Source organism: Trachemys scripta, chromosome 6 (assembly GCF_013100865.1).
Source record: "Trachemys scripta elegans isolate TJP31775 chromosome 6, CAS_Tse_1.0, whole genome shotgun sequence".
Lineage (NCBI taxonomy): Eukaryota > Metazoa > Chordata > Testudines > Emydidae > Trachemys > Trachemys scripta.
This window is the reverse complement of record NC_048303.1, coordinates 115,054,405-115,075,884: the sequence shown is the minus strand read 5'-3', so window position 1 is coordinate 115,075,884 and position 21,480 is coordinate 115,054,405. Positions and strand designations below refer to the sequence as shown.

The window sequence follows — 21,480 nt, the reverse complement described above, 5'->3', positions numbered from 1 at the left end:
GGGCAGCTCGGCTCTTAAACAGAGCCGAAGAGTCACGGGAGGAGCAGAGCCTCCGGCCACGGCGGCTCTGCTCCTCCCCGACTCTTCGGCTCTGTTTAAGAGCCGGGCTGCCCCAGCGTTACCGGCTTCGGGCAGCCCCCATGCCTCCGGACCCTGCGCCGCCGGAGCCCGGGAGGGGAAGTGCCCAGCCGGCGGCTGGGGTCCGGAGGCAAGGGGGCTGCCTGAAGCCCATAGCGCTCGGGCAGCTCGGCTCTTAAACAGAGCCAAAGAGTCGGGAGGAGCAGAGCCGCCATTTTCCCGGACATGTTCGGCTTTTTGGCAATTCCCCCCGGACGGGGGTTTGAGTGCCGAAAAGCTGGACATGTCCGGGAAAAAGAGGACGTATGGTAACCCTAGTCTTCAGCCTTACAGCCCCACTCTGCCTTCCACAGCCTTGATTACAACGAGCAAGGTGGCCCCAACACACTCCCAGTCCCGAATTTTCCCAAGACCTTGTGTTCTGCAATGTCCAGCCCTCTCCTGGACATATCAGAGAAATAAGAAATTCAGTTGTATGTCTTAACACTACATAAGGAATTATGAATGCTTATTTGGGTCACAGACTGTAAAGCGTAATATTAATAAGTATTCATAATTCCTTATAAGGTGTTAATACATACAATTCACAATGGTATTAATAAAAGATCTCATGCAATAGCCTGTTATAATACAGTAATATTCTATACAATCTGGTCTATATTACAGACCTATATTGATATAACTACATCGCTCAGGGGTGTGAAAAATCCACAACCCTGAACAACGTAGTTATGCTGACCTAACCCACTGTGTGCACAGCGCTATGTCAGCGGGAGAGCTTCTTCCACCAACATAGCTACCACCTCTTGGGATTAATTAGGCCGATGGGAGAGCTGTCTCCTGTCGGCTTAGAGCATCTTCATTAAAGCGCTACAGTGGCACAGCTGCATTGGTGCAGTTGCACCAATGCAGCACTTTAAGTGTATACTTGCCCTCAGTTGATTCAATTGTTTATCACTTGAAGTTCAGCCCCCTCCCCTCATCTTTATAGACCAATAGGTATACACTACACACTTACTTCGGAGGTAAAAAATCCACACCCCTGAGTGATATAGTTATACCTACCTTAACCCCCTCTGTAGACAGCGCTATGTCAGTGTGAGAGCTTCTCCCACCGACATAGCTACCTCTTCTGGCAGAGGTAGAGTAACGAAGCCAATGGGAGAACTTTCCCCCATCGACTTAGAGCAGAGGTGGGAAAACTTTTTGGCCTGAGGGCCACATCAGGGTTCCGAAACTGTATGGAGGGCTGGGTAGGGAAGGCTGTGCCTCCCCAAACAGCCTGGCCCCTGCCCCCATCTGACCCCTCCCACTTCCCACCTCCCTCAGAACCCCCGACCGATCCAACCCCCCTGCTCCTTGTCCCCTAACCGCCCTCTCCCTGGAGCCGCATATTAACTTCTGAAGAACCGCATGTGGTTCCGGAGCCACAGGTTGGCCACCCCTGCTTAAGAGTCTTCAATTTAATTCAAGATTAATTCAAAGGTGTTTATATATTATGAAAGACAGATGATTTCAGAAATTTAGCAGGACCCAGGAAATCTGATACTATGGTCCAACCTAACCATGGTGCTCCCACTTATGGGCTCTGCTCTGTCACTGGTTTGTAATGATATGCTACAATCCACATGACAGCTAGAACCATGGCCTTATCTGTGTCAGTAAAGAGGTTCCTCTGACTAAAATAGTGGGCAGTGGAACAATCCTTCAGGGCCAGGCTGCCGGTCCTTCCCTTTAAAGACAGGCTATTTTTTCGGGAAGAGTTGGAGAAGATTCAGCAGTCCCTGTCTGCGCCAAAGAACGAGAGTCTGCCCCAAGACTGGTCCCTGAGATAGCTCGTCTTGCCCACACTGAAGAGGCAATAAGTGGCAGAGTGCCCTTTTGAGTTTTAAGAAGAGAGCCTGATGCTGAGAGAGCCAAGGCCCAGAACCTGTCATGAGGGGAAGGCTGAAAAACAACAGTCATGACTGGGCCCAGACAGTGCCCAAGCAATGGGCACTTACAGCAGTATGTTTGGCTAGAATAGTGGGAAAGCTGCAACTGCTCTCTTGAAAAGAGCTGTAATTGATTTTTCACAAGAACTCTGCCTAAATTCAAGCCTAAAATTCTTCAGGCATTTTTTCTTCATAGCAGATTTACCTTATTCACAATCTTCCCTAATCCAAAGTATCTGAAGGAAGGAAGACTTCATTACCAGGACATTCAAAGGTCCCTGCAAATTTACATAGAGCAGCTCGCAGAGGTCAATGGATCACAGAGGCTATTTATTTTGAACCAAGGTCCAAATTAAAAAACAATCAGACTCCAAAGCTACCGCCTCAAAGTGGACTAAGGTACTAAGCAGGAATAAAGAACAGGAGTACTTGTGGCACCTTAGAGACTAACAAATTTATTTGAGCATAAGCTTTCGTGGGCTACAGCCCACTTCATCTGGTGCCACAAGTACTCCTGTTCTTTTTGCGGATACAGACTAACACGGCTGCGACTCTGAAACCTAAGCAGGAAAACTTACTTCATTATAGGGAAGATGTTACCAGAAACATTTAAAGCACACTTAGTACCATTGTTATGGACAGAAAGTGAGGAATCTGTTTTTTTAATAGAGATTTGTAAGGCAGACAGACACCTGGGCACCAGTTTACACCTTTGCCAAGCATTATAGGATAGATGTGCAGGCATCCATAGAGGCAGTCTTTGACAGGAGAGTGTGGTAGGTGACTGTCAAATCCTCATCCCTCCTGTAGCTTTATGTGAGCTGCTTTGGGAGGTTTCAAGTAGCCAGCATAGTACAGAAGACGAAATAAGACATTTTTCCTCTTTGTTAATTTTCTTCCTTTAAGGTATTATATACTAGCCCAGAGAATCTCCCGTGAAAAACAATGTCTTTTTTATGGTTCAAGGCAAGGGTAGTCAATAGGCAGACCTCAGGACAAATCCAGGCCACCAGTTGCTTTTAAACAAACCCTGAAATCTTTTTATTTACTTATTATCTTTTTTTTTTTTTCTGAAGTCTGGAGCTTGACTATACCTTGACCAAGAAATTTGGACCTTGACAAAAAAATAATAGAGTACCCCGGTTCAAAGTTTAATGCAAAGTTTCTTTGGAAAATTCAAGTTTGAGTTATCACTGTATTAAAGTTATTTACTGATTATCAAAGGATGGAGTCAGTTTGATTTCTTGGGAACTGCTTTGAAATAGTCAATTGCAGAAAGATGGTTAGACCTTTCTATAGAGAAGCGTGATGTCATCAAAAGATTTAGTAATCTGTCTCCATCTGCTGTATGAGAGGATACATCACCCAAATAACTTAGACTAGTATAGAGGAGCTCAAAGAAATAAAATAAACAGGTAGGCAAAATTTTTGCTTTCCTTCATGTACAGTCAGTGTTTGCCTTGCTGAGATCCACAGCAATGAGTGTTTATATTTATATCTATATTTCATTGTGGGAGACTAATGTTCTGAGATGCCAGGACCTTTTATATGACTTTGTGTATGCAGTATAGCTCCTGAGGTTTCTATACAAACTATATATATATATAATTTATTTAAAAAAAACTTTTTTTCCTTTGTATAGGTAAAAATAGTGAGAAAGAGATTCTGTTGTTCAAACATGCTGCTCTGGTGCATCTGTTGGTAACAGTTCGAGACCTCCTATTAATGTGTACCTTGGACACAGCATTAGGTTAGTTTTAACAATAAAAATGTTTTCTCTCTTTATTGTCATTGCCACTGGATGAAATTAATATACCATGAAATTCTGCAATCCCTCGCTCATATTTTGTAATTTTTGATTGTGGTGTAACTAAACACTTATCAAGCCTTAACTTACAGCTTCTGAGAGTTGCCCCCGTCTGCCTGCATATTTCTACATTCATATTTAGGGTTGCCAACCCTCCCGGATTGGCTGGGAGTCTACCGGAATCAGCCTCAATCTCCTGGTGACTATTAAAAGCAATCAGGGAGATTTTAATAGTCCAAAAGTCCGGTTGGCAATGCAGTGGGGCTAAGACCGGCTCCCTACCTGCCCTGGCTCTGCGTGGCTCCTGGAAGTGGCTGGCATGTCCGGTTCCAGTCTCCGCACACTGCCCCTGCACCCTGCCCCGAGTGCTGACTCCACAGCTCCCATTGGCTGGGAATCGCAGCCAATGGTAACTGCGGGGGCGGTGCCCACAGGCAGGGGCAGTGTGTAGAGCCACCTAGTTGACCCTGAGCCTACGAGCCGGACATGCCAGCCACTTCCAGGAGCTTCCTGAGGTAAGTGCCACCTGGCTGGAGCCAGCACCCCTCAGCCCTGAGTCCCCTCCCACACCCAAACTCCCCCTCAGAGCTCGCACCCCTCATCCCCTCCCGCACCCCACCCCCTGTCCCAGCCCTGAGCCCCCTCCTGCACTCCAAACCCCTTAGCCCCAGCCCAGAGCCCCTTCCCACACTCTGAACCCCTCATTTCTGGTCCCACCCTGGAGCCCGCATCCCCAGCCGGAGCCTTCACCCCCTCCCACATCCCAACCCACTGCCCCAGCCTGGTGAAAGTGAGTGAGGGTAGGGGAGAGCGAGCAAAAGAGGGAGGGGAGATTGAGTGAGTGGGGGCATGACCTCAGAGAAGGGACAGGGCAAGGGTGTTTAGGTTTGTGTGATTAGAAAGTTGGCAACCCTTTACTCATTAAATGCCAATTCAACGCAAATCGTATTTCTTTACCATTAATACCTGACACATAGTTCATATCACCATTTATGGCACTGCACAGTTTGGCCAAGAAACTTCCATGGGAGTTGCACCCACTTACATCATGTCTGGATTTTGCATGTGAATCTGTGAGTTAGCTGGCAAACATATAAGAAGGACCAGGGCTGGTGCAAGGAAGTTTCGCGCCCTAGGTGAAACTTCCACCTTGCGCCCCCCCCACCCTGCAGCAGCTCCCCGCCCCCCACCTCGCCCTGAGGCACCTCCCGCCGCAGCAGCTCCCTCCCTCCCCCCAAACAGCTGATTGGCGCCGCAAACCTGGGAGGCGAGAGAAGTAGAGCAGCGACGGCGTGCTCGGGGAGGGGGTGTAGCAGAGGTGAGCTGGGGTGGGGAGCACTGTGGCAGCTCCGCCCCCCGCCCTGAGTCTCCCCGTGGCAGCTCCCCACCCCCCTGGCCCAGGGAGCCGTGCAGCAGCTCCCCGCCCCAGCTCACCTCTGCTTCGCCTCCTCCCTGAGTACACCGCCCCCCCCTCTAATTCTCCTCCCCTCCCAGGCTTGCGGCGCCAAACAGCTGATTGGCACTGCAAGCCTGGGAGGCCGGAGAAGTGTAGCGGTGACTGCACGCTCGGGGAGGGGACATAGGAACGCTGTAAAAAAAATTGGGGGCACCGCTTTTTGGCACCCCCAAATCTTGGCGCCCTAGGCAACCGCCTAGTTTGCCTTAATGGTAGTATCAGCCCTGAGAAGGACATATAGGCAGTCAACTTTCTGAGACTTTGTGCATTGTTTATTATGCTGTTCATTTGGAATAATTTATACCTAAGAAATTAGTTTCCCATCTACTCCTTTGAGTTGCAGATATGAAGAGTGAGGCAGGTTCAAGCACAAATGTGAAATATTATTTAACACATTTGGCTCCTGTGTAAAGCTACATCAAAGACTAAAGGCTGAACTGTAGCCCTTAAACTCAGAGATTATTCCATTTTTTAGTAATATGCAGATAAGGATGAGGATAACAGTTCATCTGCTCCTAATCTCACACCTGAAGTCATAATTCTCTGTTTGTCACACATTCATTTCCACATCTACCTATTGTAATTTCACACATAGGTTTATCAGAATTTAGAGCATATATGATCTCTATTATGAAAAATTTACACTCTACAAAGTTATGACTTCATGTGGAGCATAACAGCAGGAGCAGATTAACTCTTAAAACGATTGTGTCTTCATTGAAATGCCTCTAATAATAAATGATGGGGAAGAGGAATGCAGAAAATAGAATATGTAAACAGAACTATCTCTACTCATAATGTTTTTCTAAGAGTTCTGTGAGGTGTCAGCATATTTAAAGGTGAACTGCAAAAGAAATTTGAAAATTGAGCCAAGCACAGAAATACTGTATGTCCCCACCAGTCAGGCTGTGGTAGCATTCAGCACATAAGTAAGTGGAAACTAGTCATATATCCATACATATTTTATTTATATCTCTCAATTTCTTGGCCTGCTTTAGGTTCACTGTTGATTCACAGTATGTATCACACAGGGATGTTACAGGTAGCAGAAATATTTGAAATAATATGAGCCAACTAGTAGGGACTCTGATACGTCACATTTATCTTGTAAGCCACTTTTAAAAAAATAATTAAAAGATTAAACTTTGGAAAATGTGGCATATAAGAAAAAGCCTGATTTAGCTGGAAGCTTCTCGGCTGGTTTAGTGTAACAGCTCAATTTTCTGGTATCTCAAGTTCCAGAATTCTACTTCCGATTTTAGATTTATTTATATGACAACTGGTTCCAAAGTCTGGTTAGTGGGAGCATTCTGCACATATTTCTGTCTTTGGCTAAATTTTCAGCTTTCCTTTGCGAGTTGCCTTTATATGAAACTAAAATGTACATGCAGATCAAATAGAAATCTTGACAATTTTCTCTTTTTGCCAATGCTGAGTTTTTGGAATGTCAAATTTAAGTAATTATTCCTTGCTTTGGTTTTTAAACAGGGTATTTGTCCAAGGCAAAGGATATCTATACAAGCATCTTAGGTTCTTGTTTGGATAATATTTGGAGGCAGCTGGAGATTGTACAGTATAGCAGGCAGAAAAAGAATGAAATCAGTCCCAAAATAACACAGCTTCGGTGTCAGATGTTCAAGTGGGTGCAGAGTAATACAGATGAAGAGAATCATAAGGTTAACAATTTAAACGAGTTCTTTAAACAATAAAAACTACTTTAGAGCAATAATTATAAAACTACCTTACTTAAATAAGAGCTGGCTTATGACAGAGGGATAGCTCAGTGGTTTGAGCAGTGGCCTGTTAAACCCAGGGTTGTGAGTTCAATCCTTGAGGGGACCATTTAGGGATATGGGGCAAAAATCTGTTGGATGATTTAATTGGGGATTGGTCCTGCTTTGAGCAGGGGGTTGCAGGGCTGCCCAGAGGATTCAGGGAGTGTAGGGCAAAGCGAGGAGTGGACATACTCACTGGGTGGTGCTCTGAGTCTGCGGCGGTGGGCCCTTCAGTTGCTCCGCATCTTCAGCAGCATTGAAGGACCCGCTGCCGAAGACCCGGAGCCACTGAAGGGCCCCCCGCTGCCGAAATGCCGCTGAAGACCCGGACTGCCGCCAGTAAAAAGGCGCCTCTAGCCAGGAAAGGGATTCTCGGCCAGGGCTCGCGGGGCCCCTGCAGGGCTTGGAGCAAATTGCCCTACTTGACCCCCCCTGCTCTTGGCAGCCCTGGGGGGGTTGGGCTAGATGATCTCCTGAGGTCCCTTCCAACCCTGAGATTCTATGACAGGAAATTCTATATTTGACTGTCCACTTGAAAATACTTATGAGTAAAGGGTGGCGTGAGGCTGCACCACCTCAGGAATAGCCCAGGGATTCTCTGCTGGCTCCCCACTTACTCCAAGGGTGAAGTAATCTACACAAGCTTGTTACGAGGCACAGATTTCTCCTATGCCAACTCAGCTTTGCTGGCAGGTACCTTTAAGACAGTAGTGGGCAGAGCCAAGGTGCTGCTCACTCTGCATATCTACCTGTGTACAGATACATCAATTAAATATGGACATGCAATTAGTCAGCCAATTGTATTGAAACAGCATTTGCACAAATAGGAAACAAGGACCCCATATGAACCCAAATGGTTTTGCTCTTGAATTAAGCACCCATTGTTCCTTTGCTATCTTGCATCATTTGTTGAAAATTACAGTATGACTTTAGCCACTAAAGTTCCAATCCCAATCTCTGGCTGACGAACACACAAGGGTGTGGGTTGAAGTACAACATTGGTTTTAGACCACCATTGCATTCCTCTGCTCCTTGGCCACCTGTGGAGTAGGCCAATCGCCTGACATAAGTGAGAGCAGCCTTCAGGCTACTCTAATTTACACCAGTTGCAAATGGCCATAAAACAGCTGGGGATCACTGCGGGATAGGTTTGTGGGGAGTAAACAGAGGAATTGGACATAAATATCCAAAATGTGTTCTCCTGGCAGTACGGATATTTTTGGAGATATCATTCCTGTGTTTAAATCCCCCCACAAAAAAACAGAAGCAAAAACCAGGTTTATCACCAGATGATTTTATTTACATAACGCATAAGCAGCATAATACATAATAAAAGTGAGTAAGGCAAAAAAAAAAATCATGAAAAAATATTTTAGAATATTTTGAGTGGAACTTAAACTTGTAAAGACTCTAGTTCAGTTACATTCAGAGGCAGTTTTTAGAGTGAGCCAGACCAGACAGAAGGAGTATTCCTGTATTAATAAGATGTGAAAGTTCTATTGCATAAGCCATTTACTGTTGCATCATATTAGCCAATGCTAATATGATGTGAAGCATGATAATCTGGTTATACCTTTATATCATATTAGTGAATTGCTATTGATGCAAGATATAATGAGAAATTTCCTTTATAAGCAAAAAGTTACAAATAGAACATGATGGATCTCATAGAAAAAAAAACCTTATGAACTTTACCATTCTTATTCCATCATCATTTGCATCCATGATTACACAGGAACAGCAGTATATTAGTACAACATGTAGGTCAGCTCTTGATGTAGTAATGAGTGAGACAACATTGGAAAACTAGGAAGAAAACAGATAAAATGTGTGCCCAGAGTTAGGCCCCTTGACTTTAATGGGAACTATTGGGTGCTCAGCTTTTGAGAATTAGGCCATTTATTTAGTCCTCTAAATGCAGATTTAAGTAACCCACGACAACAGTCTTGAACATCTAGATGCTCCCTTTACAGTCAGTGGAAGCTGTGTGGAGTTTGGAAACCAGGCCACTATTTTAAGCACCTAACTTTAAACATCCGTTTTTTAAAATGTTAGCCAAAGGGACAAATATTCAGAAACTTTCTGCTATAACAGCATTTAGCACAAGGATAACATTTACACATGCAACTACCTCATTGGACCCATAAATCATGAAGTTGGACATGTAAATACTACCACTTGCTCCCACATTTAATTTTGGGTGCAGAATTGGGCCCACAAAAATGGAGGCAGTTGACGACCTCTTAAACATCAGGTCCATAAAGTGTACCCAGACAGTGCCTGTAAAATGGCACGAATCTACTAGGATAATCCTGTGTAGATCATTGTCAAGTCTTTTTAGTTTATTCCTGAAAATTATACTGAGCATATTGATAGAATAGCACATGGTTCACTTTGGTTCATTTGGGTTGGGAGACAAGGTTGAATATCTCCTCCAATGAGAGAATCTTTTAAAAATGCCTGCCCTTGGGTGCAATCTGATCCATTTGAAAGTAAAAGACTTTAGTCATCAGCAGTGTTTAATGAGCCTCACACATAAGTTATTTAGTGAGTTCCATTATGGTCATGGAAATCTTTCCAAACAGCTTTTCAGTTTGGTGGTCCCATAATTTTAACAAGGAGCTCCCAGGAGCCTCTAAAAGGCCCCTCCAGCACATTGTTGTAAGCAAAACTCCAAATATCTTCAATGTGAATTCTACCTGTGAATGGAGTATGGGATTGGCCTGAAAATCTCCTCCCCATGATGGTCTACCTGGTGCTGCAGTAGGATTTAAGTTCTGTGACAGTGGTTTAAATACTGCCTTTAAATAGTTTTTCTTTCTGTGTGTTAATACTCAGGTGTGAGATATTTTTCTAGAATATCTTTATTCCTGATACTGCATCTCCTTTCCTAGCAATGCTTTTCTAATATCATCTTTTAGTAGTAAGCACAATTCTCCTTTAGGAAACATAGATTCAGCAGACAGCAAAAAATACTATATTTCATGTATTGTTCCAGGAAAAGTTGTGTAGACAGAAAAAAAAATTAAATGTTAATTTCTTTTACTTGTCTTACATCAGGTACTAATCATAACAAGAATGGACTCTGATCATGAAAAAGCTGCCATCACTAAAACCCTTAGTGCAGTAGAAGGTAAATGCTGCTCTTTTGTGCAAATCTTTAGAAGATGAGAAAGGTAACATCAAGACTGTGCTCCACTCCGCTTGCTTATATCTTTGTGTGTATCTCTCACAGATCCCACTCAAGTTCTCCCTCAAGGTCACTCACTAGATTGCTGTGAAGGGACCCAGCTGTTAGGTCCCTGAGTCTTTTAAGCCTCCCAGAGCCTGAATGGAGTCCAGCCACTGCCCCAATCTTTGGGGTCCCTAGGCTTATTTCAAGGCACAGACCCTTTGTCTACCATCCTCTCCTGAGAAATGGAACCTGCTACCCAGCTGCCTAGTCCCCAAGCTCAGTGCTGAGTTCAGCTGAAACACACCCTCTTCCAGAATCCCACCCCAAGGTGTAGCCTTCTGGTTTACCATTTAACTCTCTAAGGAGGCCTGAGGTAACACACACAGAAACTTTGCCCAGAGTCTTACACAATACCCTTTACTAGCTCACCCATCCCTTGGGCAACCAGGTGGGCTCACAAATCAGGTAGGCGCTCCTGCCTCATTCAGGCCCTTACATGTTGAGCTGCTTCTCTCTCTTCTTGAGCTGGGGAAAAGTAGCTAAAAACCCAGACAGATCAGTACCTCCCTTTTTACAACTTGAAGCCCCTTTATCAGATGACCTATATCTTGCCAACTTCAACAGGTGATCATAGACTTGTTCCAGGTAAATTCATTGCTCAGGCAATCTCTCCCTGCTAAACCAGTTCACCTGGTTGGAAGCCAGTCTCTTGTTAAAGCTATTCTCTTTTGATATTATTCCTATTCCATGTAACATCAACAACTCTCCTTTGTTAATCTTTTGCCCCAAACCTTTAGAATTTTAGCCCAACATGGAAGCAAACAGACAATGGAGAAAGCAAAAGGCTGCACCTTCAAACTGGAGTTTGCTACTTGGTAAAGATATCTACAGAAACGCAGTTTTCATAGTAATACTTCATACTGTCAGCCAGAATTCATGTTTGTACACACAGATTTCCAAATTATCATAGCATCTCATCTTATACTGCCCCTCTTTCTGCACTTCTGTACAAAATCCCCTTTTTGCTCCCATTGTCTCCTGCCACTCCTGTCTCCAGGTCTTCATTCCTGATACTTTTTATGATCAGAACAGCCTGTCAAGCACACCCCTCTCTTCCTTCAAATCCCTGTTTTTCACTTGATGTCTTTCTTGGTTGATCGCCTCACCAACAGCATATCTGCGCCACCTTGTGTTGAATTATTCTTTTGTGTTTTGTATTAAGATTAAATTGCATACTCTTTAGGACCAAGGACCCTGTGTCTAAAGTGTTTTATAAATGGTGGGTGTATTTGCAACCCTATAAATAATGATAAATATTCGCTCTTTTATATCTATTTATTAAATGGCTTAAAAACATAGATCAATCTGATTGTCTCATCAACCTTCTGAGGACATTTATATTATACAAAATACATATTGTTCTCCATCCTCTGCAACCTGTTAGCTACATCTCTTTCTGTCATATTTTCTGTCATATATAAAATAAAAAAATGCCCGGGGGAAAAAAACCCACCGTTTTCCCAGTAGTTGTTCCTCGCTCATTTTAAGTTAATTAGCAACATTACTTAGCTAAGCAACATTTCTGCTCTTGACTTACCAACAGGACTCCAGAATTTACCCCATCCTGGGCCTAAATATACAAGTCTTTCAGTATGGGCAGGGTCACAGCTTGTCAGCCTAGTGAAATACGAGATTACTGATGACTGCCTCAGGTACAGCACTGTCATCCAGGGCTGTACCCCTGAGGTTATAATTTCCTGATTCAGCCCATGTTTGCTGTTTATCACTATATGTCAATTTACACCTGCAGAAGATCTGGTCCAGTCTCTTTAATTGATGTTTAATTCTTTTTAAACAGGTTTAAAAGCCATGGTTTTGAATCCTGAGAAAAGAGGAGTTTTGTTAGAGCACCATGTCATAAGCAGGTGAGTATAATTCATAATTTTTGTGGCCCAAATCTTACAATCTTTACTCAAAATTAACTTCAGAGACACTCTTGTTACTTTCAAAGTGAGTTTTGCCAAAGGCTTGGGTAAATATTTCATGATTTGGGCCTATGTGCTTCATTTTGCAAGGTGACGAACATTCTGGACAGATCCAAATCATCAATTAAGTATAGTAGTTAAGTAGTAACTCTGAGTAGTCCTACTCCAATCACTGATGTGAAGAATCCCCAGGGAAAAAAGGAGATATAGATGGGCATTGTCATAGTACTGATGATGCAACATAAAAAGCTAATTTACAAGACCCCCGTCATTTCCAGCTGGGGTTGTAGAGACTCTCCTAACTTGTTAGCTCATGCCTGAAATGAAAGGTAATAGCAGGAAATATGAAGACCTAATGCAGATTACTGGAGGTGGTGAAGTATTTAATAAAAATAATTAAAAATTTCTGATACAGAAAGGATAAAATCAGTTTTTTAATTATCCTAAAACAACTGACACTTTCTATTCAAGTGAATACAAGTTTACAAGTTTTTATTTTGTACTGGGAGTAATCTCGCTAAAAGATAATTTTCTGGATATTTCTCTTTCAGTTTGAGTAGATGTTCCTGCGTTATTGTACATAATCAGCACATTGGAGCTGACTTTCCATGGACTCTTTTCTCATTAGTGGTGGAGTATGATTATACAGAGAACTCCTGCTGGAATGAGCTGTGCAAAAATTTGAATATTACTTACATAACTTTTAAAACCACTCTTCCAGAAACACTTGTAGTGGGTAAGTAAATGCCTCCTAGAATTCAAATGAAAGGTTGGTCTTGCACCTGAGAAAGGGATTTGTATTCTCTAAAACAGGGGTGGGCAAACTTTTTGGCCACATCAGGTTTCGTAAATTGTATGGAGGGCCGGTTAGGGGAGGGGGTCGTGGCCCTTCCCTCACCTCCTATCTGCCCCACCACTCCCCCCGCCCCGGGACTCCTGCTCCATCCAACCCCCCGTTCCCTGACGGGCCCTCTAGGACCCCTGCCCCATCCACACACCCCCACTCCCTATCCCCTGACTGCCTCCGGACTCCCGCCGCCCCATCCAACCCCTCCTCTCATTCCTGATGGCCCCCCTGCCCCATCCAACCACTCCTTCTCCCTGTCCCCTGACTGCCCCCGGAACCCCTGCCTCTGACTGCCCCCTGCCATCCCATCCAACCTCTCCCCTCCTTCCTGACTACCCTCGGGGACCCCTGCCCCCATTCAACCCCCTGTTTCCCCCCTGACTGCCCCGACCCCTATCCACACCCCACCGCCTGACCACCACCCCGAACTCCCCTGCCCTCTATCCAACCCCCCCTGCTCCCTGCCCCCTTACCGTGCTGTCTGGAGCACCGGTGGCTGGTAGCGCTACAGCCGTGCTGCCCAGCTGGAGCCGGGCCACGCCACCGCCCCCACGCAGCACAGAGCACCAGGTCAGGATGGGCTCTGCAGCTGCGCTGCCCCAGGAGTTCACAGCCCCGCCACCCAGAGCATTGTGCTGGCGGCGGAGCAAGCGAGCTGAGGCTGCAGGGGGGGGACAGTGGGGGAGAGGCCAGGGCTAGCCTACTGGGCCAGGAGCTCAGGGGCAGCGCAGGACGTTCCTGCAGGCTGGATGTGGCCCGCACGCTGTAGTTTGCCCACCCCTGCTCTAAAATGTTTACAGGTATGTGCCCATGAAAGAGAGAGAGAATAATAATAATGGCTAAAGCTAAGCATCCTGAGCTAGATCATCTCTTGAATTATGTGCATAATAGGAGTAAGATAGGAAGAAGTTTTGGACTTGAGCCCAATCCTGGAAAAGATTAGCAGTGAATCGCACTGAACCCTGAGAGAACCTCTTTGACTACCTGGTAGTTCAGCATTGATAGAGGCTCTATCCAGTGTTCTTCATGCAGAGGGAGGCTTGCTTCAGTGCTGGACAAAACTAGGAAGGGCCTTCTAGCATCTCAAATTACTTGCACAAGAAGAAAATTCAACAGAAATATTTTGAATGGGGGTGTATATAGTCTACATTTTCAAAAAGATATGTCTATTTGAATACCTAAAACCATTACCTCTTATATTCCCTGTTTTGTGAAGCTGTTATATTATTCATCTTTAAATCTGAAAATGTTTCAGGTGAAAATTTTGGCTGCTTCCCTCTGGAGGTGCAGATTCCGTATGTGTTTCTGACATCTGAAGGACTTCTTAACGCACCGGAAATCCTTCAACTTCTAGAATCCAAGTAAGTGAAATTGACTTGATTACTGATGCATCTATCTGTCAATTTAAGTAGGGGCCTCATTTGCTATGGGGCAATGTGGGCAGTTGCCCTTCCACCAGACTGGTGTTTGCCTCCTGATTTTTCATAGGTCTATATGCTCCCCTTTGGCCCTCCCCACTGACTTTTCAGAATATAATATAATCACATATAATGTTCTATATGCTGACACAACTTTTCTTCCCCTAGAATTTTTCTGAAATGAGGCCCCTTAATTTAATCAATTCTATTTATTTTAGGTTTTTCTAATGCACTTATCACCTTGTTGGTTGATGAGGCTATCGCTCCACTTAGCAATTACAGCGTTAGCATTATAGTGAAGACTACAAGACAAATCTGGCAATCACATTCATGGCTCATTGAAGTCACTGGTGTTATATGGGTGTGAATCAGAGCAGAATTTGGCCTACTGATATTAATATTAGAGATGTTAATGGTGAAATTGTGCTTTTATTCCAACTTTTTATTTCAATCCTACAACTTTCTCCGAAAATCACCTTTGAGCTTAAATATGTCATGCTTGGGTGCTACCTAGGAGTAATTTTGTTTTAAAAAGTTTTCATAAAAGTATTTTGCTTGTTTTTTTTTTTAATTACCAGGACTCCCTAAATATTAGAAGACAAAAATGTCCCATTTTTCTGATGCTACCAATTTTTCTAATGCTATTTTAAAAGTTAGCAAAGTCAAAAACTCTTTTGGATGTTCAAACTTTGTATTCTCTCCCTGTGGCATGCAAAGAGTTTAGTCTCCTGAGGGCTGTTATAATTTGGTCTAATTCTGGTTGTTGTTTTGGTGGGTAATTACTGGGGGAGGGAGGGTGTTAGTGGCCTGTGATAAACAGGAGGTCAGACTGTGTCATCTGGTGGTCCCTTCTACTTTAAACTCAAAAAAGAACTAGATAAATTCATGGAGGATAGGTCCATCAATGGCTATTAGCCAAGATGGGCAGGGATGGCATCCCTAGCCTCTGTTTGCCAGAAGCTGGGAATGAGTGACAGGGAATGGATCACTTGATGATTACCTGGTCATTCCCTCTTGCATTGACCACGTCGGAAGACAGGATACTGGGCTAGATGGACCTTTGGTCTGACCCAGGATGACCGTTCTTATATTCTTAAACCCTGTGACTCAGCTTGGTATTTACACAATCCTGAATGAGTACTAGCACCTTCAATTTGTTGAAATACCTTTATAACAATAACAAAATTCTGAAGGTTTGAAAATAGTGCACGGCACAGGTGTGTTGTTATTCTCCTTAACAGAAACAATATCCATTTTATTTTCCCCAACAATCTAAAAGTTCACAGAATAAACAGCACTTTTCATTATTGAAAAAAATTGTGAAGTGTGTTTCTGTGAAGAGTTTAATTACAATTTGCCCTTTTAAGCCTAGTGCTAGTGGTGGCCATCTTGCTGAAAAGCATTGCCAGGTTTGATACTAACTGTGAGGCACAATGAAGAAGAATGGCAAAACAGTTTCCAGCTTGTTCTTAATAACAATTTAACAGTCCAAAAACAACATTTTTAATTTCAGTATTTAAAAAATTAATAATATACTTAATGAGTTCTTCTTAGCCCTGAGCTCTGACTGTGCTCAGCCTGACTGTGGCAGAGTAGCCAGAGACCCAACCAGTGCTTTTTACCTAAATTTCCCTGGAATTGTGGGACCATCAAAGGGATCAGCAAAGAATTCTGGAATTTCACAGCAGTCTCACCAGTCACACACAGAATATCTGGACACACAAGTTTTTTCCACTGGATATCAGAAAAGGTGCACGTTTCTTATGTGACTTAATGCTGACAGAGTCAGTTTTAGCTCCCTTGTGTTTGCTGAGGATGATGCCCCATAGAGTGGCTCCCCCTCTAATCAACTGTGACTCCCTCAGAGCCCTGAGCATGTGGTGTTCATTCAAAGGGTCTTTCACTAACACAAGGAGTGGGGATGCTATTTTGGTTCACTTCCCTCACTCTGGCAATTTGAGGGCCATTAGAGGGGAATTTCACTCCTTTCAGTCTCTCTGTGCTGCACAGTGATAGAGAAGAGGGATATGGCCCTAAATGAGGAAGGAATGGCTAATAATCAGGGTAGCATGTTGCTAAAATCTTTTTTAGTTGTCAGAAGCAATGTAATACAGCTATAGCTTCTCGACAAGAAGTTAAAAGGGTTGACTTTGCTACACTGCAAATTTCAACATCAGAATGTTTTGCTGACTTATAAATATCAATCTCTGCATTACATAATGTTGCTTCATGGAACTGCAACCTTGTGTGCAGTCTGTGGCAGTACATCAAGGTAATACTAAATGTATGTGGAATTAAACCTAACAGAATAAATATTGAAGTCTAACTATATTGATTTTTGACCTTTGAATATATGTCTTAATTGAAGTATAGTTGGGGGTTCACAAGAGATCAAGAAATTAAAAATCCATATAATTGGAGTTGAAGAATTAAATAAAAGGACTTCACAATAACATTCCTCTCCTTTTAGGAAGATTTCATCATTTCACTTAAATGAAATTTACTGACAGTTTGTGAATTCTATAGGTACAATATTACTTTTGTTGAGAGAAGTTGCAGTGAATCATTACAGCTTTTTGGAGGTACAGATCGATATGTCGTGATAACAATAGATGAACGCACTGCCATAATTATTGAGGTACAAAATTAGACCAACATGGTCAAATTCTGCACTCGGTTACATCTCTTAATTTTTCCTTGTAAACCAGTCTCTCCAGCCGTCTAGCCATTTTTGTTGTTCCTCTTAACCCACTCATTAGGATGACCATTTCAGATCTAATAGCTTCTCATCTCAGAAGTTATTCCAGAGTTGAATGAATCCAAAATTCTTCTTCGAGAGATGTCCCTGTGGGTGCTCCACTGTAGGTGCTGGTGCGTCCCTGCGCCTTCGCCCGGAGATTTTTACAGCAGTACTCATAGCGGCCACGCATGCTCAGAAGCTGCCCCCCGCTGTGACTCTAGGTTAATAGTACGCATGCGTGGCCGGTCTCCACAGTTCCTTCTCAACCGTCCCCGGCCTGAGACGGAGCTCAGCAGACTCATTAGCAAATCCTTCACTCTTACCTTTTAGTAACCAATTCTTGTCAGTTTTTTTCTGTTAGTATAGTTACTTACCCAGTTCATCTGTTTTAAAAAAAAAAAAAAAAAAAAATTTTTTTCTCTGTCAGCCGCAGCTATGCCGGGCTCCACAGGTTTCAAACGCTGCGCTACCTGCAAGGAAGCTATCCCGTTGTTGGACGGACACTCAAAGTGCATAAAATGTTTGGGGAAAGCTCACATTCCCCAAAAATGTGCCCACTGCTGTAAACTCAGCTCCAGGGCACGGAAAGACAGGGAGCTTAAACTCAAACTGCTCCTGCTTCAAAAATCTATCGGGTCAGTTTCAGACCCAGGCATTGAAGCCGGCTCCGCTACCCGACACAGCCCCCCCCCCTCAAAAAAGCTCAAGAAGTCTACGAAGAAGGGGCACTTTTCCTCACCGAGCAAGACTATGAGGCATAAAGTTTCTCCAGGCAGATCAACGATCTCTCTGCCTGTGATCTCTCGCCTCAGCAATTTCCATGAGCCAGGCTCCTCCGGAACAGCGCAAAAGCCGCCTGAGGCTTCAGCGCCGCCGAGAAGCTCCGGTGCCGAGGCATCAGGCTTCCAGTTGCCTGCCTCAGTTACGGCACCGTTCGGCACCGCGAATGAGACGGTGCCGACATTCCACAGCACGCCTCACCCGAGGCAGCCTGACTTTTCTCGCCCGGCACCGACCGCGGCACCGACGCCTGCGGGGCATTCTGACACACAGATCACAGCCAGAAGCCCCGATCGCGGGAATGCTCTTGTGCAGCAGCCTCTATCGGCTCAGCTTTCATCTCCCGCAGGAGACTCATTCACTCATTTTACCCACACAGCTGATCTTCTAGTATCACCTACCTTGCAGTCTCCGCTCATGAATGCATATTCTTTTTCAATGCCTGAGTCAGGATCTGAGCAGTTTTCCTCCAGTGAGGAGGAAGCAGATCCACAGGGAGTTTTTTCCCCATATCATGACTCCCAGCCCCGGACCCAGAGCAATAAGGGTTATGGAAATACTACCTCATCCCACTCTCAGGACCCTGCCCCTTGGGGGATGAACCCCTGGATGGCACCACCTATGCCCTACCCGCCACCATGGCAATACTGGACACCATGGGCATCATACCCTCGGGAACACATGCCCCGTGGCCATTCGACCAGGCGCAACACTGATCCAGTGCCGTCTCCTAATGCACATGCTAGTGACACGAGACGCCTGGCAACACAGCCACGCTCCCAGGATAAACCTAGCCCTTCTCCTGGTCCAACAGACCCGGAGTTAGCACCTGAGGAAGCATTACTTCCCCTTCCTCCCACTCCCTCTGATGAATATACAAAATTCCAGGACCTCTTTAAGAGAGTTGCTAGTGACCTGAACATTAACCTGGACGTGGTTCCCGAACAACAGCATGAGCTAACGAACATCCTACAGCCCCCCTCTTCCTCTAGAGTGGCACTCCCAATTAACGCAGCCCTTTTAGAACCTGCTAAGTCCATCTGGCAGACTCCAGCGACAAGCCTACCTACCTGCAAGCAAGCGGACAAGAAGTATTTTATTTCTCCAAAGGACTCTGAATTCCTTTTTACCCACCCAGCACCAAACTCATTGGTAGTTGACGCTGCGAACCAGAGGGCTAGACAACAGTATTCTCGTTCTGCCCCACCTAACAAGGATAGCAAACGACTGGACCTGTTTGGTCGCAAGGTCTATGCATCCTCCACCCTCCAATTTCGTATAGCTAATTATACTGCAGTCCTGGCAAAATACAACCATAAAAACTATAATAAGTTAATGGACTTTATTGATGACATTCCAGAACAAAGAAAACAACAGTTCAGAGCAATGGTTTCTGAGGGCCAAGCCATTTCACGCACCGCTCTCCAAGCAGCCCTCGATGTAGCCAACACAGCGGCAAGATCTACCGCTACAGCGATAGTCATGCGACGGGGCTCATGGCTCTCCTCTTCCTTTTTTCCTCGCGAAGTTCAGAACACAATTGAAGATCTTCCCTTCGACGGTGACAAACTCTTTGCTTCTAACACGAATGAAGTGCTTCATTCAATGAAAGACTCCAGAACGACCCTCCGGTCTCTAGGTCTCCAGGCACCTACGGCAAGAAGACGACAATATCGATACCAACCATACCACCGGCCACGTTATCCCGCATTTACACAACCTTCCCATAGACCGCAGGAACAGCAACAGCCGCAACGTCCACGACCAAGATTCCAGCGACGTCGCCCAAACTCTGCAGGGGCGCCTCAGCCCCCACCAGCTAATAGGCAGATTTGAAGACTTGGTCGAGGGTTTAGAAAGCAACGCCCTCACTTCAGCCGGCACACCAATCTTTGGACACCGCCTGCGACCTTTTTTCCAACAATGGAGGAAGATTACCTCCGACAAGTGGGTCTTAGAGGTAGTTACAATTGGATACGTCATCCCCTTCCTCTCCTTACCTCCCACCCACCCACCCTCCCCGTCCCTCTTCAGGGACCCTTCTCACGAGCAGCTACTCCTCCAAGAAGTGCAACATCTCCTTCATCTGGGAGCAGTAGAAATCGTGCCAGAGCGACACAGAGGGAAGGGTTTTTACTCCCATTATTTCTTAACGGAGAAGAAAAATGGGGGATGGCGACCAATCCTCGATCTCAGGCGGCTCAACAGATTCATCAAAAAGCAAAAGTTCAAGATGGTGACCCTCACTACCGTAATCCCAGCGCTGGAGCAGGGCGACTGGTTTTCTGCCCTCAACCTACAAGATGCCTATTTCCATGTCACAATACATCCGGCCCACAGACGTTTCCTCCGATTTACCCTTGGTTCCACACATTTCCAATACAGGGTACTCCCCTTCGGACTCTCTACAGCCCCCCGTGCTTTTTCCAAACTTCTAGCTGTAGTCACTGCTCACCTCAGGAGACAAGGGGTAGTAATATTCCCTTACCTCGACGATTGCCTCCTCAAAGCTTCCACATTCGACGAGGCGCTCCGGTTCACACGGCTCACAGTCGAGTGCTTTCTTTCTCTCGGCCTACAAATAAACAGAGACAAATCCACATTACGCCCCACCCAGCACCTGCAGTTCATAGGCGCAGACCTCGACTCTCGGACGGGGCTAGCATCGCTCCCACCCGATCGCTTCAATTCCATACACCAACTGGCCACAATTATTCGCAACAGCCCTCAGGTAACTGCCCGAGACTGCCTGCAACTACTAGGTCACATGGCCTCGTGCACTTTTGTCGTCCGGAATGCACGCCTACACATGAGGTGCTTCCAAGCGTGGCTGGCAACAGTTTACAAACCGAATATGCATTCTTTAAACAAGACTCTCTCCCTGCCTACTCCAGTCAAAGATTCGCTACATTGGTGGACCGTCCACTCCAACCTCTGTTCTGGAGTCCCGTTTCTTCAACAGGCTCCATCACGCATTCTGACCACCGATGCATCTATGACAGGGTGGGGTGCACATATGTCTCATCACACAGTACAGGGACTATGGTCACCAACCGAGACCTCCCTGCACATAAATGTTCTAGAACTTCGAGCCATTCGCAACGCGTGCCGTCACTTCCTGCCACTAATCAAACATCATCACGTACGCATAATGACGGACAACATTGCATGCATGTTTTACGTGAACAGGCAGGGCAGAGCTCGTTCCCATTCGCTGTGCACAGAGGCTATGAAGCTCTGGAATTGGTGTATTGCGAACAACATCCGGGTATCAGCAACCTATCTTCCCGGAATCATGAACACCACAGCGGACGAACTGAGCAGACGCTTCCCATGGGACCACGAGTGGGAGATAGACGAGAAAACCATTCACGATGTATTCAGCACCTGGGGTTACCCAACCATAGACTTGTTTGCAACTGCAAAAAACAAGAAATGTCTCAATTTCTGCTCCAGAGCAGGACTGGGCAAACATTCCCTGGGGG

At 45.1% G+C, this 21,480-nt stretch overlaps 1 protein-coding gene across 1 annotated transcript in view; it reads left to right on the top strand.

Moving 5' to 3' along the window:
- SHOC1 (shortage in chiasmata 1) overlaps positions 1–21,480 on the top strand; it is a 69,415-nt gene that overhangs the window by 19,479 nt on the left and 28,456 nt on the right. Inside the window, exons 9-16 of the mRNA XM_034774919.1 lie at positions 3,655–3,762; positions 6,764–6,951; positions 10,111–10,183; positions 12,084–12,150; positions 12,762–12,946; positions 14,313–14,418; positions 17,002–17,113; positions 20,720–20,726. Of these exons, the coding sequence (XP_034630810.1) occupies positions 3,655–3,762; positions 6,764–6,951; positions 10,111–10,183; positions 12,084–12,150; positions 12,762–12,946; positions 14,313–14,418; positions 17,002–17,113; positions 20,720–20,726 (846 nt within the window). The remainder of the gene's footprint in view (positions 1–3,654; positions 3,763–6,763; positions 6,952–10,110; positions 10,184–12,083; positions 12,151–12,761; positions 12,947–14,312; positions 14,419–17,001; positions 17,114–20,719; positions 20,727–21,480) is intronic.